The 19329-nt window shown below is 45.8% G+C and overlaps 1 protein-coding gene across 5 annotated transcripts; it reads right to left on the bottom strand.

The window, feature by feature from the left end:
* Positions 1-470: 470 nt before the first annotated feature.
* On the bottom strand, positions 471-17729 carry LOC121601462. 5 transcript variants are annotated; one of them, XM_041930287.1, is made up of 7 exons: positions 17520-17729; positions 12509-13231; positions 4706-5902; positions 4429-4639; positions 3647-4368; positions 3250-3575; positions 471-3177 (listed from the first exon to the last, which is right to left on the bottom strand). In XM_041930287.1, the coding sequence occupies exons 2-7, from the start codon at positions 12661-12663 to the stop codon at positions 1925-1927; spliced, it is 3864 nt and encodes a 1287-aa protein (XP_041786221.1). In that variant the 5' UTR covers positions 12664-13231; positions 17520-17729; the 3' UTR covers positions 471-1924. The 5 variants fall into 5 exon arrangements, with proteins under 5 accessions (XP_041786221.1, XP_041786218.1, XP_041786220.1 ...); XM_041930284.1 differs by having other exon boundaries at positions 12509-13451; XM_041930286.1 differs by lacking the exon at positions 17520-17729 and adding an exon at positions 14330-14617.
* Positions 17730-19329: the final 1600 nt, after the last annotated feature.

Consider the following 19329-nt stretch of genomic DNA (forward strand, 5'->3'; position numbering starts at 1 on the left):
TTTTTTTTATTTATTAGAAACGAATTAAACAGTCATCATTCTTAAATTCTAATTTCATTGCTAATTTACGTTAATCTGTAGTTTTTGCGTCATTAATTTTATCAAATCAGTTTTATGCCATTAACAAGCGCTATAATATGCAACCGTAAAATGTAAATTGAGATGGATCTGGTTCTTGCAGCTTAGTTAAAAATACAGACAATACAGGTATAACTCACCCTCAAGCCCTATGCGATTGGAACTCAGGACGAGTATGGTTGCAGAGGGATGCATATAACGAGATCACCAAGAAACTGGTCCATCTATACCGTTGATTTATGTTAATTTAAAGACATTATACCTGCCCGATAACTATTATCTGTACATTGAAGTTACAACTCACTGTGGTGATAATTGAAGCAAAAAATACATTTTGAAGATATGCTAAACAATTTCTTTCCGAATAAAAAAAAAAAAACGCAACACAGGTGTGTTATTGTTCCGACAAATTCGTTCATCCTGGCTAATGCTCCCGCATCATTCCTCTCGGGTGAGCTTGTTTTGGTTTTGTTGCCGTTGTTGAATTTATTTTCTCACATGCAAAAAAAAAGAATGAATCATCCTTACTAATAGTACATTATTATTACACGGTTTTGGTTTTCATTCACTTCATAAAAATGCCGCTAATGCGACGTTGTTCTTTGCGGGTTGTTGCCCTGAACGGCACCTGACTGACTGACTGACTATTCCTTCTGTTCCTGCTGCGACCACAACAGTTCCTTCCATTCCTTGGAGCGTTTTCCACTTTTTGTTGTGCGCTTCTCCGTTCAATATCCTTCTTAAACATTAAACATCTGGCCTTACTATGATATTTAAATTATTTATTCTTTAATGCATCCTTCCTTCCCATCGGCGTGTAGCGTTTGGAAAATGCATACTGCCATCCCGGAAACAGATGCATAGTCTCTTAGTTCTCTGTTTGTTTTGTTGGTTGTTGCTGTGCTGCGGCTGTAACTCTTCACATTTTTGTGCCCCACCAGACTACATAAGACCACACAGGCTCTGATGGTACGGAATTATCGATGACTTGGTTTAAACTGTGGCTTCAATTGAGTCTGCTGCTGCTGCTGCTGCTGCCTGGTGTGATTCTGCGTGGTTTGGCAGTTCACTTAAAATGCATCAATCTCCAACTGCTGGGTGCGGTTTAAAAATGTCATCCAAATGCACCGCGTAGAGTGCACGGATACACGTAGACGGTCGTTTCAGTTACTTCCCCTTTTCGTGGCTTACAATACAACTTAAGATGATAATAAATTAGTCGAAAAAATGAGCTAGTAGAGAACTGCGGGCTAGTATCTGTTTTGAGGTTCTTTCTTCTTTTGACATTCGCTCTTCTGGAGCTTCCGTATCTTAAAACAGTGAATTAATTTACCTATGCTCAGATCTAAAGAGTGGGAAATGGTAAAGATTTGTTTGTTGTGGGGATGTAGCAATAGCTACCGATGTCTACTCTATGGAACAGCCACGGATGTGCGAGCTTCCAAGCGTCTCAAGCGGCACAACCTGCCAAGGTGTGTGGCACATACAAACGAAATGAGATTTGAATGGAAAATGAACGAACACGTGGTGTGTCTCATTCCCTAACGCCTAATTCCTAACGCACTAGCAGTCCAATGTTTGAGATCGTGAAACATGGCACACCATCCATAGTGAAGGATGATGCTATGGTTTTGAGCGGGTTTTGCAATGTGTGTGAATTGAAATGAAACCGAGCCTGCCTATTGCCAACTCCCAACGCTCTCTCTGATCTGGTCTTGCTCTATGCCACACAGGAGGTGACATGTAGAACATATTCACTGGGGAAGATGTGGTGTGGGGAGTATCTGTTTATCCTTATCTACGCTACTCTAGTTGATAAAACGGCCTTTTTATGAAACGAAACGCATTAGCCTTCGTGGTAAGACGACTGCATTAGAGCGCTCTGTGGCAGCATTGGGGCGTCACCAACACCAGTGACGACTCCGTTCGCCGTCACTGTCGGCGCGGGTGAGCTGAAACCGGGCTGAAAGGAACTGATCCCGCACGCCTGCTCGCTCGTACTGCTGGCCACGCTGAGGATGCTTCCGCTGTGGCTCGGTTTGCGCCCGATCGGTGGCATCGGTGGTTGTGCTGCTCCAGCCATCGGCTGCTGCTGTTGCTGCTGACCGGCAACCAGTGACTGTGTGCTGTTCTTTGGTATGTGCTGTGCCTGCCTGTCTAGCTCGGACGCTAGATCGCTGCTACCGGGCAGCGACGAGATCGAGCTGCCAACGGCCGCAACCGCATCGATCCGATTCCTGCTGCTCCGGCCCGAACCGTGGTGGTGATGATGGTGGTGATGCCGGTGCGGGTCCTTTGGTGGGCGTGCCTTCATCTCCGCCCGGTTGCCGGCGGCCGGATAGCCGGGACTGCAGCTGGCAGCAGCCAGACTGGCCAGATCCGCACCGGACGCACCGTCCAGCCCGTACTCGTGCCCGCTGTCGATGCTTTTCCGCGGCAGGCTAAAGTTTTTGTATCCCTGCGGGTGTCCCATCGATGGCTGCTGCTGCCCACCGTGGTGCCCATGGTGCTGCTGCTGGTGCGGATGGGCATGGTGGTTGCTGGTGTGATGGTGCTGACCCGGTTCCTGCATCGAGTGAATGCTCTTGTTGCTTCGACTCGCGCTCGCATTGTGGTAGAAGCTGCGGTTGCTTTGCGTCTCGAACTGATCGCCAGCGGAGCCGTTCGATTCGTCCAGCCGGCCGGCCGCCGCACTGTTGCTACGGTCCAGCGAATGGTGATGCTGGTGATGTTGATGATGCGGCCGGGAAGTGACCGTATGAGGTGGTCCAGCTTGCTGAAGTTGCTGCTGCTGGAGTTGCTGTTGCTGCTGTTGATGTTGCAATTGATTTGTTCGTAGGATTTTTTCGCGCTCCAACGAATGATGATGATGTTTGCGCTGCTGCGATTGGGCAAGCAGTGGTTGTGCTTGCTGTTGTTGTTGCATCTGCAGCTGCTGATCGGAGCGGCCGTCTCCGTTACGCTCCCGGCTCAGCGAATGATGGCTGGATGAGGAGGACGGGGTGGCAATGTTCAAGTTGCCTTGCGAGGACATGCGATTCGTGTTGACGCTCAGCATCGAGCCCTTGCGGTTGAAACCTCCCTGTTCGTTTTGTTCACCTGGAAAGAACAGGCGGGTGATTAAATGTTCAATTTGTCGATGTTGTCGAATGTAGACGCATTAGCACTTACTTCTTTTCTGCGCTTGGTACCATATCTTCAGCCGATGGCCAATCTCTGGGAACGTGGGTCGTCGTACTGCTTGCTCGTGCCAGCACTCCACCATCAGCGAGTAGACAGCACTTGGGCAGGACTCGGGACACGGTAGCAGCTGTCGGGCGCGTACCATATTGATAACCTCCTGGTTGCTGTATCCGTAGTACGGCTGCAGACCGTAGCTGTAGATTTCCCACAGCACCACACCGAACGACCAAACGTCACTCTCGGTGGTGAACTTCCCGTACAGAATTGATTCCGAAGGCATCCAGCGTACGGGAAGAAGCGACTTTGACTGAACACTGCAAGAAAGAGGACAGGAATTGTGTCAGAAACACGTTTTCTATACGAGTTCTCCCAAGAACCTACTTACCGATAGTAATCCGAGCTGTAGATGTCACGCGACAACCCAAAGTCGGAGATTTTCACCGTCAAATTGTCACCCACCAGACAGTTCCGGGCTGCCAGATCCCGATGCACGTAATGATGACTAGCCAGATACTCCATCCCGTCGCAGATCTGCTGCGCTATCAGTAGAAACTGCAGCTGACTGAGCGATTTCCCCTCGTTCGGCGAGTTGGCTATCAGGAACTCGTGCAGATCACCCTGGGCCATGTACTCGAACAGCATGCAGAGTGGTTCCTCCTTCAGCACCACCCCCAGAATGCACACGATGTTGTCATGCTTCAGGTCCGATATTAGCTCTATCTCCCGCTTGAAGTCTGCCTGCGTTTTAGCACTCGCATTCTCTTTTAGTGCTTTCACCGCAACGAAGATCCGCTCGCCGTTCTTCTGCGTTAGCTCACCTTTGTACACCTTGCCGAAAGCACCCTCGCCCAGCTCCTCCACGAACCGTACGTCCTGCAGCGTGTACTGTGGGACGCGCGAGATACCGTTGTTACGCGACTGAGACGATTGGCCCGGGTTATGGCCATTCCCTGGCTGGCCCGTCGTTAACCCCTGAATGCCACCGTTTTCGGCATTACGACTAGCGGCCCCCGTGGACGACTGGTTAGCAATAAGGGAGGTCATCTCGATCGGAGAGTTGAGCCGCGAGTTACCGTAGATGTTCTTGTCCGCGTTGGGTAGATTGATCTGTGGAGAAGTTCAAGATTCAATAACTTCTCTTCCGGTAAGCAGTATGCAAGAACTTACATTTTGGATGTTCGAGACGCCATGTTTGCGATACTTTCGGCAGCAAAACACGCCAATACCGATGAAGAGTGGCGAGATGACGGCGACGAACCCGATGATGATGTACATCCACATTCGCTCCGAGCACTTTGGGATGTCACAGTACTCGATAGTTTTTTGCATGTCCACGTAGCACCAGGGTGCATCCATTGGACCGGCGTGAGGTGGATTTCTGTGAAAAAAGAATTAAAGTTTAAAAATTGTGTTTAATAGACTGGTGTCTTTATCGCAACCCAACCTGCAGTAGTTGTGACCGGCCAGATGCGGAAATTCCGACATGGTGTGCATCAGCTTCGACCAGCGCATACAAATTTTCGAAGACTTCGTCCGGTCCATGATGCCCCGATAGCTAGCGCCATTCTCCCAGTAGCAATCATCGTTCGGTTTAATGTCCAAATCAATCCCCAACCGCATACACTCCATATCGCCCGAACTTCCTAGCCCTCCGATGCCGTTCAGGATCGTCCCATCGACGCTCTTCTGCAGCGGTAGATCATCACACTCCTCCAGTGGGAGCTTCTGCCCGATGGTTGGATGTCGCTTCGCAATAGCGTACTCCTTCTGGCACAGCTCGTTCTCCAGCAGCTCACAGTCGTTGCGACAGATGCGCCGCAGGTTTTCCGTGTTCCGCGTTGGTGGGTAGGATTTTTTCGGCCCCGACGAGGACGAGGTGTACGATAGGACGGTTATTTCCTCGCCCGGCTGCACGTACGGCTGATGGCCGGCAGCTCGTCGACCGCGGCGCGCATTATCGTACCGCGGTGGTAACGAGTTTTCCGTCACAATTTCACCGTCAAAAAAGCGCCCGCCGAGAACGGGCGTTACGCCACCGCTAAAGTACACCCGCAGCCGTTCCGTGGTGGTGAGTGTCCCATTGCCGCGCTCTTCGTACGGTGTTGCGACTGTCGAAAGGGCCGCTTTCACCAGCAGCTGTTTGCGATTGTTTTTCTTCTCGTGCGCTCGCATCTTCCCCCGGCCGATGGTGGCGGCCCGTTGGGCCGCTTCGGCGGCCGCACGGTTCGCAAAGTACTGATGGTTGGTCAGCTCGGGCGTCCGGCAGACGGGCAGGATGCTGTAGCACAGGCTGGGCAGTGCGTACACGCGACAGTTGGCGTTCATGTCTTTCGACTCGCGGATCACGCCGTACGCCGACTTTAGTCGCTCCTCCAGTATCTCCATCGTGATGTCGGGCGTCACGAAGACGGTCTGGTTGCGGAGGTACTGCTCGCAGGTGGTGCCGGTGTACACCTGGCACACGCCCGGCTCGATCATGTCCTCCTCGAGCGCATCCTGCTGCTGCTGCTGCTGGTGCAGCTTTTCCGTCTTCTTTCGCCGCTTAAACTTGCCATTTGGAGAGTAGCTGTTGCTGCTGCTGCCATTCCCCGTCGTCGCCGTGCGGGCGTATCCGGCCGTATCGGACGGCGTAAATGTCAGCCTGGAAAAAGTAGAGAGAGAGCGAGAGGGAAGGGGAGTGAATAATTAGAAAAGAAGCGCAAACAAACATGGATGGTGCGATGGAAAGTTAGCTTGAACTTTAGGGAAGCCCACGGAACTATGGAAGAAGGAAATGGCTCGGGAATGGAGAGAAGTTCAAACAAAATGCTGAAATTATCGTCCCTACTTTTATTCCAAGACGTCGTCGGTGGAAACTTTACACGCTCGCGTAGGCTTCCCGGTGTGTTGGAAGGAAGTAAAGAAAATGGTGCTTGTGTTTGTGTATGTGTGTTGAGGAAAATGTGAATTTTAAGTGATTCACTTTTCAAGCCTGCCGTTGATGGCTTATGAGCCTTCTTGCTTCTTGGCTATTGTGCGTCCTTCCATGGAACTGTGGTGGTGGTTTGCTGGGGGTTTCCCCCTCCTCGTAAAACAGGAAAAGAAGTATGCAGTCGGTAAAGTAACCTTCCCTTCCTTTATTTTTTAGATGGAAAGAAGCGATAGAAGGCCCGTTATTAAAAAGTCGAGCACTACGCCACCATCTGGCTTTTATTTAGTCGCGCGTTCGGCAAGAGCACGAGCGGGCTCGGGTTGCGTCACTTTACGTACTGCTGCTGCTGGTGGACGCGCGGAGATTTTCCCCGTGAATGGATCCTCTGCTGAAGCGTACTGACTGACGCTTCAAAGACAAACAAAACGCATACCGCATACCGTGTGTTGTGCGCTGTACATTTGGAGCGTTTGTATCGGAGTCTTCTTTGCTCGACGGAACAAGAAATATGAGTAGTGAACAAACAACGGTGGCAAACGTTCTGTATAGTTCATGAAGGGGGTTTCTTCCGAGGGGGTGCTTTTGCTTGTACGATGGAGTTTAATTGCATGTTTACTTTCTGGAACCGTTTACAGTCGTCATCAGCCGGTGAGGTCATCAAGGATTGATGCTCTTTTTATGCTCGATGAGAGATAATTGATATTGAGTTGGGGACGATGGGATGGGTTTTGGTGCATGAAAGGTTTAATTTAATAGTGGAAAAAATCAATACAATTTCTTGTATTAGGCTCCCAGAACAACAAAGCGACTTTCTATTAGGTGTACCTATAAGTACAGTTAAGATAAGTAAGTACTTCCAGTTTTTTTAATCGAAGTTTGACTTTTTTTTGTTGAAAATTGGTTATTTATTCATGGTTTCAAAAATATTAGTCTAAAGTTCTGAACTTTGACCAGTTGTGCTTACAAGTGAATAAACGGCGTTCGTTGTCTCTCGGTTTCACTTTAAATGGGATCCACATTTCGGTCCATTGCCATTGCTTTTTATCGAAGGGTTATGACTTTCTGATATACTCAAAGTGTCTTTCCGTGTTCTTGATATGTTTCATGAAGTAGGATCTTTTCATGGAACTCCCTATTCAAGATGTCCATGCTGAAAGTCATCCTTTTCATTTTCTGCTTCAAAATTAACAATTTTTAACCTGTACAAGCAAATTTTAACAAGCTCCTTCAGCTTGAGCAAGGGTCTCCAAACTACGGCCCGCAGGCCGTATGCTGCCCTCAAGAGCCCTTAATGCGGCCTGCGAGGACTGGGTTAAGGTTAAATTAAATAGCTTTCTTTTCTAACTGATTATTTTCTTAATTTCTGAAAGATGAAAATCAAGATTCAATAAAAGAAAGCTGCAGAAATTTGATATATTTCATTAGTATTTTCTTATTAAAACGAGATTTTAACTTCCACTCATTTTAAAGGTAGCGTCAAAATGGCCCTCAACAAGGTTGATTGTGAAGTAATGCGGCCCGCAAACTGAAAAGTTTGGAGACCCCGGAGCTAGAGCATAGCTATTATAAACATCCACTAAAATATATAGGCTTTTCGGAGGCAAATTGCAAAATTTGCCATTTTTAGATCTTATAAAAATCATATATTAATAATCATCTTGCTACATCTGACTTCAAAACGTTACGAACTTGTTGGTACTCCTAATAAGGTCATATGAGGCTCAAATTGAAATGGAAATGGAACGTTTCAATCGCGCATTTAATCGTTATTATTGAGGACTAAATAAATAATTGAAGTCACTACTCAACGTAATGAAAATAGTGCCTGAAAATGTGGTTCCTTCCCTGAAAAGTAGTTCCTGAATTTATTATGGAATATAGAATAGAATTTTCCCTGCATGCAAATCGGTTCGGTGTGAAAAGGCCGGGGGCCATCTTTAATTCAACAACACTTAACACAATTCGGTAATGAGCTAACAGTTAATGAAATATGCAATCAAACCGCTAGGACGAACGCCAAAATTCAATAAACTTACTGTACTCCCCGGTAGCGCTACAGAACACGCTAACACGAACACCAGGGGCAGAGGAGCGCGTGTAGTAAATGTAATGAAAAAAGCTTTCTAAGGTTTAATGTATGGTTGTTTTTTGTTTCGGGCGCGGGTACTAAAAGCCTGTCGTCCGTTCTTGCAATCTCCTAGAGAACAATCAATCTCGCAGCTGGCAGACAGGACCGAATACTAGTCGGGTAGAGAATGTCTCTGCACTGCCACTACGACCACTTTGGGGGGTCTTTCGGCCCCGGGAAACGGTCGTCCGTGGCGGGGCCCGTATGGTGGTTGTAAATTTACGTCCCAAGCGCTCCAAATGACACACCAAGCGAAGTGTCGCCTGGAACGGTTTCCGGTGCACACGGGTCCGTAAAATGGAATGGCAAATGAAACAGTGTGGAAACGGGGGAGAGGGAAACGACCCGGACGACCAATTCGCTAACGGAGAGCTTCTGAATGATTGAGAAGTCGTGTCGCCTGACACAACACCACCAACGTTCCCCCTCGATTCGTGGTGGCCGTTTTCATCACATTAATTATCCAGTGTCCGTTTCTCTCGTCTTGCGTCTCGAATATCGCCCGAGCGAGGTTCGGAGGTCCTTCGTGCACCGCGCTCTAGTGTAAACAAATGCATCTCGCTCGGATCTAGATCAGTGGGCATCGTAAATGTTTTGTCATCCGTGGTCGCTTTCCATGCCATGAGGAGGGCTAGGAAGAGGAGATGAAGCAGCAGAACATTACTGGACTGCAGTGGCGGTTGCTCATTAAAAACTAAGATGACAAATTCATGTCCACTCGCCCGGGCACGTTGGGGAGTGTGGCGCAATACGCTGAACCCTGGAGGGGGAGAGCGTGATGAATTCGGGTGTGGGCCAGGGGAGGTAGTAAATTTCGTTGTTATGGAGCAGGAAATGGCCAAAGACAGTATGGATAGGACGATGTCGTAAAGCAGAATGATTGACTGATGGATGGCTGTTTGATTGTGGCCGTGTCGCCACATTACTTCCCGTTGGGGCGGGGAGAAAGAAATAGGTCCATTTCGTTTGGTGGGGGGCATTATTTTAGATACAAAACTGTGGTTATTTTAAGCTAGCGCCTGGTGGTGATTTTGTCATCTGCTCAAGGCATTCTTTTGGCTTTGTTTTATGTTTAAAGTAAACATTGTAAAATATGAGCAACATGGCAGGTTTTTTTGGGGGTTTTTTCCCTGGGAGTGAAGTGATATTTTACACTTTGTAAAGTAATAACATGGAATCTATTAAATCCAAGGCGTGCATACATGTGCCATGAAGTTAGATAGATAATTTGATCTATCAGGAAACTTTAAAAATGTAATATTCTCGACAAAGTCGACGATTTCTTGAAGATGACTTGAAACATCCTGGAATAGATGATATCAACCGAATATCTGCAAACATTTGAGTTGAGGTAACTAGAACTGCAATAAATAGCAATTTTTCAAATCTAAATCAAATCGAAACAGGACCCAAAAAGAGAATATATCTGTTTACTAAAAGTCGCTTCGACATCTACTTTAAGGTCACATATTAGTATGTGATACGTTCGGCTAAAATCATGTCCAACTATCAACTCAACCAATGAGCTAAAGTTTTAGTATTTTAGTAGTGCTTAAATAAGCAACCAAGCTTAAGCCTTTCCCAGAGCATTGTGATTTACCCATGGCTTCACTAACGTACTCACGTACACACCGGATGATTACTTTATTATAGCAAAATCAATAATTCATAGATAGCCTCCCATAGAGGTCTCTTGGCAGTTAAGAGCCGAGATTGAAACAACAAAAATGGAGGGAAGGATGCTCCTGTTATCCTGAACAGACGATCATCTTGAAGAGTTGTTACATATTTATTATTTTATCCAATTGTTATATAAATTTCCTGATTACTTCCTTTCTTCCAAGTGATTTAAGTGCCTCCTATCCACCACAAGGAACCTCCTAATCTAGTGATAACGGTGTATAACCTTATCTGCAACTCTCTTACCGAATGAAATATTTATTGCACTGCAGTAGTAACGAGAATGGTTTCTTCTGTCAAGTTTTATGACCGGAAAATGGTTCAATATGGCCACTCAAATCAGCTCCGTAAGCGTAGCAGTAGCAGCTATACGAAAGTTCAAATAGTCCGACAACCAAATGTGAGGATAAATATGAAAACACACACACACACACACATACGCACTAGGGACAGAGGGAGGGGACAAGCGAACGAACGGCGATCAAATAACGGTTCATCAACAACGGCAGACTTTATGTCGTTATTATTGATTGCATGTATTAATAATTCATCCTTGTTCTGCACCCCCTTTACCCACTTTCTCCCTCTCTCTCTCTCTCTTCCGAGGGAATCCGGAACCCGGAAGCAAACGAGCTTGACGATAAACACAAATCCATTTGCCATCCTGCTGTTGTCCTCCTGTCCCTTTCTCTGGGAGCGTTTGTCACGCATCTTCCGACCCGATTCTTCGGAAGAAGAAGCTGCTCCACCACAGCCTGCTGGACAGATTTCGGGAAGGTCTGCTGCTGCTGCTCGGTTTCTCGTTAGGCTTCTACTGTTTAGTTATTCTAATGGCTTAATCTTGTATATCCGGTTTCTCCGTGTGTGTATGTGTGGTGGGACGGGACTATCGTCGCCATCCGGAGCGTTTCAGTGTGCCCGAGAAGGATGGAGAGTGCGAGTGCGTTGGCATCCGAAACATAAACAAGGATTATTAATGTTCGTGTCCAGCATATCCGTGGTGCGGGATAAAATCGAACTGTGGGTGAGGTGTGGTGCGTACGTGTTGTGTCTTTCCGTTTTTTCCGAGCGGGGACACGCACACGAAGGACAAGCAGAAGATGAGGAAAACGACTAGAATAAAAAAAGCTGTGACTTTTGTTCTTGTTGGAGAGATCATTTAAAGTCAACGGCGTTCAAAAGGGTTGCTGTCAACCCCAAAACCCTTTGCTGGAGAGGGGCGGTGGCTGGTTGGGGCGACAAATATTTGCATTTATTAAAAGGACAAACCCCCGATGGAACCAGACTGGAAAAATAGGATCGTTGGGAGAGTTTTGCGGGAAGTTAATTTTCAATTCCCCACACGGTTTCTAAGCTTCCCGCCAAGCAAGCAGGCTGCAGATGACCCCAGTTCCTCGCTCTCTGCGGTGTGTGGGCATTTAGAGCTTGTTGTTCCGGGGGAGGAGGATACGGGGGGTTTTTTTTTGCACTCTTCTAATTCAATCTCACACTCCCTTTAAGACCAAAACCTCATCTACATATTAAATCGCTTGACATAAATTATCTCCAAGTGCGTATTGGAAGCAACCGTCCACGGGAGCGTTCGACGTTGTGGTGCGGAATGTTTGCTTTCCCAGCGAAAGGAAAACAGGCTCCCGTATCGCTCGAAAGCAAAGCTCCACTGGCGTCCTAATGTCTGTCCCTATCTCTATCTTGAATTGGGCTGCACAATACCCACCCATCTTCCCACCACCACCACCACCACGTCCACCTCTATATAATACCAGCAAATCGAACCGAGGGAGGAAAAGTTTAATATCCTCCCCCTTCCAGGGCCCTGTATCTCTCTCTCTCTGCGCTGGGAAGCATTATTCTTGGATGGATATTGGATTAGGGCCAACAAATTTGGCATTCCATAACAAATCGTCGCCCGCCGTACAACCGTGGTCGGAAGTCGAGCAAATGGTCGCATTCCACCAAGAAGAGGGAGAGGGGGGGGGGAGGGGGGGGGTTATTTCGACCGAATTCGACTTCCGGTAGCGCACTGCCAACCGAGGTCATTGGGTTAGTTATCCGAGGCTGCGCGGGTGGAAGCTGTGCGCGACAACGACCGCCACCACGATGACGACGTCGACCGGCTTTAGGTCAGTACGGTCGGCGGGTTTTTGGGCGTTCTTCCAGACTGGTTTTTTGCGTTTTTACCACTTCTTGAGTCACTCTCCACACAGGCAGGAATGGACGTGGTCAATATTGGGGCGTGCAATGTACCGGGCAATAATCGTAACCGTGAGCGGAATAATATAAAACCATTCGAAAAAGGAAGTAAAAATCCTGCAAAAGCCATAAAACTAATCTCCATGCCGAAAAGGGACCGTGCTGCCGGTTGCCGTTTGGTCGAGTTAGTCCGCAGCGATTTATATATTTCGGCTTTCTACCCCCTTCCTCCCAGTCCCAGTGGGTATGGGATGAAGGACCAGCCAGTGGTGTGTATGTGTTTAATTTCGTATTTAAAATCTATGCCCATAAACGCCCGCCAGCGCTTCACTTACCCATTGGAGGTGTCCGAGGTGTAATGGTTCGGTTGGTTTTGCTGGTGCTGCTGCTGCTGCTGCTGCTGCTGGTACTGCTGCTGCTGTTCGCGACCGAAAGTCACTGGCGTGTGTAAACAACCGGCAATCGTGAGGATGTAAATCACTTTTAACATAATTTCGACGGCCCCCGGACCCGCGCCGGTCGGCGTCCGTGTGGGAAATGGGCGCGCACCGCACTTTTCTAATGGACCGCTGCCGGCCTACGAGCGTATCGAGGCACACTATGTGTGTGTGTGTACCCTCCCGCACGGCGGTAAAGGGAAATTTATTTCCACACGCAATCACAAACACACTCACACATACACACAGGGGCTAGGTTGAATGGTTTTAACTTTTCAGGTTTTAACACGAAGCACGGGCTACGGGCAGAATTGAACTGCGCCACTTGGGGGGTTTTTGGGGTCGATTAGAATTTATGCTTTTAATGGTTGCACGCCGTAAAACGCACACACACACACACACACACATATACACTTTGAAAAGGAGAGAGGGAGAGAAGGTGGAAATAGCGTTCCACGCCACTACTTTCACGCGCACTCAATGCGGCCGGTATCGGAAAAAGGAACGCACGAAATTCGATCTTCACGATTGATGATGATATCAACAGTTTCGGCAGCGGGCCTGCTTTGCTTGGCAACCGTTGTTGCTCTGGTCACTTTTAACACATACTGAGCGGCTTCCCTTTTTTTTCAAAAAAAAAAACGCTGGAATTTAAGAACTTTCCCGGGGGGGACGGAGCACTGTATCCGCTCAATAAATACTCCTTCTAACACTCCATTAAAACCCGAACGGAACTACCACTTCATTGCACTGCTGGTTTGGCTGGAAAAGTTACGCCGCGTGGTAGAGCGGCGACGGTTGCGTGTACAACACGACGGAACAAGAGAGGAGAGCACACGCGCTGGAAAAGAAGGGAGGAAGAAGCTGACTTTTATATTTTGTTTCCAATTTTTTTATGACTTTAAGCACCCCCAGCGTTTGGGTGTGTAGTAAGGCTTCGGCGGGGCAGCATAAACTGCACAGTGCACAGTCGCGCACGCACGTCACACAGGCAAGCAACACCAAGCACTGCCACCGGCACACAAAAGAATCGGTGGTGTTCGTGGTCCGTGCCGGGAGTGGATTATGTTGGCTGGCTGGCTGGCTGGCTGGTTGTGTCGTTTCTGCCCCTCCTCACGACGACGGATATGTGTGTTTAGCCAATAACGCGGCGACGGCGGAGCTGGAAATTACGATGGGAACGTTCGGAAGCAGTGGAGAAAGAGGAGAGCACTCAAGAAAGCATAAGTTGGGTATAACTTTTGTCTTTCTTTTCTTTTCCGCTCGTTTGCTCCTTATACACACTTACATAAACTTACACACACACACACACAATAAATACTTGCACATGTGCACACTGGATGCGCTTTACCGTGAGCCAAATTGGTGGAAGAAATGCACAGACCCCCAGAAGCCGTAATTTGTTTGTTTGTGTCTTGGAGTTGAGGTTCTTCGGAGTGAAGGAAGAAGCAAGGAAGGCAGCGGAGAACAATCTCCTTGATGTATTCCCGTTGGTATTGGTGGTAATGCTGCGTGGTCTATGCTACTGAACCGAGGCAGCTGAACGAACGAAACACACCCTCTCACCGTACCGTATCGAATTGGAATGGAAAGAAAACAAGCGAAGTCAACCCACGACAATTATCGAGTGCGTGTGAGATTTTCTCCCCGATACAAACACACGCACACACACACACATAAACATACACACTTTTCACTTGGCTTTTGATTTGCACTTACAACACGTTTGGTGGTTAAGACGTTTTCTTTTTTCTGCACAAACGCTCAGCCACAACCACACAAAGCAGCAGCACACCCACTAGAAGCATCTGCCGCACCACACCACACAACGCACACTCACTGCCCTGCTGTGCCCCCCTTTAAAAATGTTGCACTTTGTGTCTCTGCACGCTTTTGTGTGTCATTGACGGTGTAAAGGACGAGAAAGTTATGCTTCTGCTATGCTACTGGTGCTGCTTGTGCTGCTGCTGCTTCTGCTGGTGGTACACACAACACAGACGAATGGGACCGAACTCACCAACACAGCTGCACCAGCAAACAGGATGGCTGTTTTATGTTTTTGGTCAAGGTTTGTACAGCTGTTTGCGTTGGATGTGACACAAGGGGGTTGAAATTACCGGTGGATGTTAAAATACTATCGTGATAGAATTGTTTATTTTCACATTAGATCTATTAAGATAATTTCATTTGGTCATTGTCGTGACCGAGATTGCCGGGAAGCACGCAGGGACACGAAATTATTCAATAGATGTGTCAAAAATTGTTGTCACGGCAGTACGCAGCCACTCGTTTTATGAATCGTGTGTTATGGGAACAGGGTGAGTTCAACTGTGGCAGCTGTTGGCTGCGAGCGTTAGGTTGAATTTGTTTTCCGTTTCACAAATAAATTATTTTCGATACAAAAATGCGTTTTACTGCATTTAGAAGTGATTTTAAGTGTAGAAGCATTTATAATTTATAATTTATAATTTACCATTAAGAAGTGCTAGGAGGAAATTTTAAAACCAAATTTAGTTATTATTATGCTAAAAAAGCTAAGGCACTATTTATTATGATATTTGGTTTTTAATCATGGCTAATGCTTTCGTGGAATTGAATTGAAAAATTTGCATAACAAAGGGATGAAACATAACGCATCCAATAGAAGGTATCAAAGTTACCATGCTACCATGTTGATCATCAAAACCATTTTTTAATAAATTATAACGATAAATACTTGCCCCTGTCGTGCATGGTTGTCGTTTTTCTTCTATTTGCTTTACCTCACAGCTGTATTTATCTGCTTCTTATGAACATTTAACAATGTATTATGTCCTATCGCCGTATGTTTGCCGCATGTCAGACGGCAAAGTCTTCATCGTTAATGTGTACCGCCGCACTCACCGGCAAAGTAAAAGCAGACTTTATCACAAACCAACAAAACAAATTTTTAGGTAGCAAAACAAATAAACATGATTTAAGCGTCTGATGGAAGCCTGCAAGCTCAAAATAAACTAGGTGATACGTGAGTGTCGATTGACATGTGCGCTATGTTTGCCAAATAGCAAAACTGTCCGTGTTCGGGAAACATTATCTTCCCGGAACTGTTTTCCGGCATCGGAAATAGTTTAAACAACTTTCGTGCGGAGCTGCATGACATGTTACAAGATAGCGGCAGATCCGACTTCTACAGACGAAATTCGGTGGTCGAAATGCGGGTAGCGAAACTATCACATCGGGCTGTGCAAACAGTAGACGGCATGCAACCACTTGTTGGTATTCTCTCTATTCTCGAAAATAAGTTTTAGGCAGAATAAAATCGACACCAGTTAGCAGGCACACAGCCCGTTAGACAGGGTGGCGTTTCGGCAACAAGCGCGTCAATCAACCGCGTCAATCAACCGCCAGCGAAATTGGCGGCTTTTTCGAAAATAATGTACTTATCGTACCGTTTTGATGATCATCAATGTGTGATCGTATACGATCGACAGTGGACAATATTGCATTTTGTAACGGGAAGCATTATATTTGTTGTTTAATGGGTGTGGTTTCTAGTAAATCCATTGAAGTTATATAGTTTTATTTGGTTTAAAATAATAAAGAAACACATTTTGATCAAATGACCCCAACAAAATATCTCCACGGTTATCAACTGAGAATTGAATTTGGATATATATTAATGTAAAAAAATAGGAAAAATTGTATAGTTAGATTACTGATAACCTCCGATTCAGTATTATCCTTTTTGGTTTCTGTTCTTTATGGTGTTTTTTTTATCAACCTCAGATTGTAATTTAACTTGTAAATCAGTGTATTTACAATTATAGGATAGTCTCCGTCGTCTAGCGTTAAGTTAAGTGGTACAACAACATGACCGTCATGGGATATAATCTTGGTTGGATTGAACCTCTAATAAGCCACCTTGAAGTACCGAACTATATTGTGTTTGGTGAAGCAATCTAGTCACACAAATTAAGAAGAATTTACCTTTGTCCTAAATCAAATTTAGACCACATTTACTGTCAGTTTTAGTTGTGAAAGAACATTGTCTGTATTAGTCAACAGTGCATTATGAAATAAGAACCCGTGTGAGGTCGATAATGCTTCTAAGCTATCGTCCATAAAAAGAAACACACACACACATTAAAAACAACCATTAATCACATTCCCACCTGATTTCCCGATGTCAAAACACTCATTTCACATTTCTTCACCAGGGGCCCTCAAAAACGCACCGTTTTACTGCATTCCTCGTATAGCGAAGAGCATTAATAGCATTGCTCACCCACGAAGAATACGGTACGGCTTGCATCATCGATAAGACGTTGCATTTGTCGGCACACTACTCCCCCTTTGATGCTGCCTCGCGACTGTGCGCGGTTCGGGAGAGCATTCTATGCTTTATGTTTAAACGGATGCGCCCTGTACAGAGAGTGCCAATACACACTTTGATACACACTTTGAGCAAACAAATACCAACACTACTACGACTACGTAGGTCAATCGAGCCGCTTGGTTTGTGTTGGTGTGGTGGTGGCTTTGCTGCGCCCGCCGTACGCGGATACTACGATACAACATAGTAAGCTCTGGATTACGCGGTAATGCAACTTTATCATCCTTCACATGAAGCACAAAGGAAAGAGAAAAAATACAGAGTGCACTGGGGGGAAGAAAACACTTACACAGTAAAAATGGCCACCCACCACTCGCAGGACGCACAATTTTTCACATAAAGAACAGACAATAGCACAGCAGCTCCCTGTTAACTTTTTAGCTTTTCACCGTCTTTCCTTTTTTTCCTCCAACCCACTAACAAAGAAGCACACAAACGCCCCTCACCCCTTGTCGAATCGGTTCGACTTTATCCAACTTGAAATGTTTTGTATCACTCGATTAGATGTATCCTGGCGTGTTTCCGGGCTTTACTCACATGCTCACTACATTTCAGCACGATAAACACCGCTGCACGAACAAATCCTAATGCTACATTTATTCCTTCTGTTTAGCTTAGACTCGCTCGGTTGCTTGGACGGCTGGCAGACTGGCTTGTGTGTACAGTCACGATGAGATGACACGGGACAACTGGGCAGTGTGCGTGTGCGTGAGTTTTCTTTCACCCGCGGGGACTGGATATGGAAAAATGGGCAATCGGTGGAAAACTCTCTCGCGACGCACGTGGCTGCGCACTTTGTGTGTTGCGGATTATGTTAGCTGCGTACTGGCGAATCAACTGTGGTGGAACCGTGGTTGAACGTTCCGTTGGAAAACCGTTGGAGAAACATTTTTGTTTAATTCATTTTTATTATTTCTGTTTGTTGACCAATAATTTTCTTTTTAAAGATAATACCATTGATCTTTCGTATCCGTTGTTGTGCTACTTTGTGGGGTGGATATGATTTAAATTACAGCCGTCCCTCCTGAATAATAAAACTAATGATTTAATTTATATCCTAATATTTTCAACATATTACAGTTTCACAAATATTTCAGAATCCTTTAATTGATTGAATCATAAAAAACAATAAGTCTGTAATATATTGCCTTTTAATGACATTTTTAGGAGTTCTAAATCAAACGGGAAAACTGGAAGATCATTAAATCGTCTGCGATCAATGATAGCGTTCCCCGTAAATCAGAACAGATCATAATTTTTGTTGAGACTATAAACTGATCATTCTCATAAAGAAAATGGACTGAAAAAAAAATTATGATACATATTGGCAAAAATAAGTTGACAAGAACGTTTAAAACATAATACATAATAAAGCGTGAAGTGATTAGTGTATCATTGAACAGAAAAATGAGTTAAGCTTAAACATAAATTAGTAGCGAAATCTGTTTTTTTTCTCAAGAGATCATTTATGTAGATGCAAAATAAAATAAAAACCCACCAAAGAACGTTTATTGCCATCATTTTAAGCGCTGCTCGGGGAAAAGATTTATGGGAGCACGGTGCAATCGCAAATATTTCAAACGGATAATCTCCCGATAGTAAAAGCCCGGGGGGAAAAACGCATCGCTAAAAATAAAAATCAAACAAACCAAAAAAAAAAAAAACCCCAACGCCTAACGGGGGTGGATGTGAGTGAAGAACGCGTGAAATCCCGGGTGGTGGTGGTAGAGAAAGCGTTTATGTTTACAAGAGAGTAAGTGATCGTTCGGCGGCGTATAACATATGCGACGCATTGTCCTCTCGTGATCGGCTAAACTTGTTCCTGCGCTACCCGTAACGCATGCGGCCGATCGGCGCTCTATGAGTGTGTGTGTGCGTGGTTCTGGACCTCTTAGAGCGATCTTGGAATTTTTGGCCAAGGGGCCGGAATTTTAAATACAGGTTTTTCTATGTCAAGGATTTCTGTATTCGTGATTAGGATTCAAAATATCGACAAATCGTCTTTACACGTGGTACACGGCTGTTGCTTTCTTGTTCTTTTTATTGCGCTGATTACAATACGTGTGTTCTGGGTGTTGAGGATGCAAAAACTAGCTAGCTTTATTCGAACGGAAGTTTCATTCGATCTTCACCTTCTAATCGGTAGAAACATGACTTTATTTGAATAACATACACACAAACGCCAATGGAGAGATACTTTTAAAGGTGTATCGTGTATGTTGAGAGACACCTAACAAGCAAAGCGAATTTCTTATCATCCGGCAGTGTGGAGGAAGTGTAAAATCAAACAGAACGGTAAATCGGAGGAGCGGTCAATAAAGCTAGAAATTTAGAAGATATTGTAGGA

Source organism: Anopheles merus, unplaced genomic scaffold (genome assembly GCF_017562075.2).
Source record: "Anopheles merus strain MAF unplaced genomic scaffold, AmerM5.1 LNR4000096, whole genome shotgun sequence".
NCBI lineage: Eukaryota > Metazoa > Arthropoda > Insecta > Diptera > Culicidae > Anopheles > Anopheles merus.

Excerpts from the sequence above, each read along its gene's own strand:
- LOC121601462 (XM_041930287.1), bottom strand. The coding sequence starts at position 12,663 with ATGTTAAAAGTGATTTACATCCTCACGATTGCCGGTTGTTTACACACG. Across the intron at positions 4,640-4,705 it reads GCCGGTCACAACTACTGCAG|AAATCCACCTCACGCCGGTC; the intron begins GTTGGGTTGCGA and ends CTTTTTTCACAG. Across the intron at positions 3,576-3,646 it reads TACAGCTCGGATTACTATCG|TGTTCAGTCAAAGTCGCTTC; the intron begins GTAAGTAGGTTC and ends TCTTTCTTGCAG.